General features: G+C 37.3%; 1 protein-coding gene across 1 annotated transcript; it reads right to left on the reverse strand.

The window, feature by feature from the left end:
• Positions 1–388: 388 nt before the first annotated feature.
• LOC142750741 (olfactory receptor 6B9-like) lies at positions 389–1,318 on the reverse strand. The gene has a single exon (XM_075859721.1). It carries the CDS (start codon positions 1,316–1,318, stop codon positions 389–391), a length of 930 nt encoding a protein of 309 aa, XP_075715836.1.
• Positions 1,319–1,843: the final 525 nt, after the last annotated feature.

The following is a 1,843-nucleotide window of genomic DNA, read 5'->3' on the forward strand; positions in this document are numbered from 1 at the left end:
TATGATTCGAGTAAGTATCATTCTGTAAATAAAAATCTCTACTTTTCTATATTATGGCAAAGCAGAAATATGGAGATTTTCATACCATGCAAATTTGAGTGTTCTCCTTTGTTTCGTTTTTCTTCACTATTACGGTTTTGTTTTTTTATTATATATACAGTATATGCTAAAAAATAATAAGAACGGACTCTAAAAAAATTGTCCTGTCACTGCCATCAACATATTAAATACAATTTAATTTTGAAACTTGAATGCCACTTGTGGAGAACATCTTACAATTTATAATCTTCTGGTGCTCTATATAATAAAAATTCCAATTAATCACCCAAAAAGTCAAATAAAGTAATCTAGGCAGAAATATAGATTTTTGGAAGACAAGTTCAAGAGATTAGAAGAATTTATGAAAAGTTTCTCGTACGGCTTTCTTAATGTCTTTATTTCTAAAACTATATATAATGGGATTGAACAGAGGAGTAAACAGAGTATACAGCAGGGATGTGATTTTATTTAAGTTCGTTGTTTGTCCTCTTGTTGGAAAAACATAAACACTGAAGAGAGTCAAGTAAAATAAGAAGACCACAGTGAGGTGGGAGCTACAGGTGGAGAAGGCTTTCTGTCTACTGATATTAGATGGAATCCGTAAGATAGCACGGACAATGTTAACATAAGAGATAACAATTATTGTGCTGGGAATTATCACTAATGGAATACTTAGAAGATACATTTGTAGTTTTATAGGAAATGTATCAGAACAAGAAATTTCCAGTAGGGGAAGAAGATCACAGAACAAATGGTCAATGATATTCGATCCACAGAACTTTAGCCTTGATGCTGCTATGGTGTCACTGAATGCACAGGAACAACTGAGCACCCAACAGCTGACAACCAATTTCACACAATATCCAGTTTTCATTATAGAGGTGTAACGGAGGGGATTGCAGATGGCCACATATTTGTCATAAGACATCACTGTGAGGAGAAGACATTCAAATGTTATTGAAATGCAGAAAAAATAAAACTGAGTCATGCTGCCGATATAAGTGATGGTCCCCCCATTATTCAGGAGAATGTGTAGCATATTAGGGACAATATTAGATGGCAGTAAAAAATCATTGATGGACAGTTGTGAGATGAAGAAATACATTGGAGTGTGGAGGTTCTTGCTGATGACCACCAGGGTGATGATCAGGAGATTCCCACATATTGTGAGGAAAAATAACACAAATAGCAGACAGAAGAGGGAAATTCTTAGCTGTGGGTCACCCTGAAAACCCAAGAGGACAAACTCTATAATATTGGTAAGATTGTTATTCTGCATTGAAAGGAGGTAAAAAACATGGACATCAACTTAATTCCAGGAAAGAAGTATATTAAAGAGGACCAGTCAGTAGGTCGTACAAGCAAGCTGAACTGGTTTACTGATCTGAATGGTGATGTCTCCCTGATTTCAGTGCTGCTTTTCTTTTTTCCTAGACACCCCCATTTTAGAGAAATGGCCACTGGTGTGTTGGCTCCCTATATGCTTGTTTGCTCTAGTTAGACAACGGGGAGTGAACTACCTTCAAGGTGCCTCTCATTGAGTGGTCAGCATCAGAGGTAGGGAAGCTAGCACCACCCTGTTGGCTAACTACAGCATATAGGGAGCCAACCCAACAATGATTTTGGGTTGGCTTCCTATATGCTGTAGTGGAATCTGGAGTGGGGGGGGGGGGTCCAGGATAAAAAGAAAATCAGAGCTGGAGACGGCGCTATTAAGGTCTACTAACCAGTTTAACTTATATAACCTAGTGACAGGTCCTCTTTAAGTCTCAATGAACCAAAATGAATCACTTCTGATATAATA

The sequence above is a fragment of the Rhinoderma darwinii genome, chromosome 3 (genome assembly GCF_050947455.1).
Source record: "Rhinoderma darwinii isolate aRhiDar2 chromosome 3, aRhiDar2.hap1, whole genome shotgun sequence".
Lineage (NCBI taxonomy): Eukaryota > Metazoa > Chordata > Amphibia > Anura > Rhinodermatidae > Rhinoderma > Rhinoderma darwinii.

Coding starts and splice junctions, on each gene's coding strand:
- LOC142750741 (XM_075859721.1), bottom strand. CDS start 1,318: ATGCAGAATAACAATCTTACCAATATTATAGAGTTTGTCCTCTTGGGT.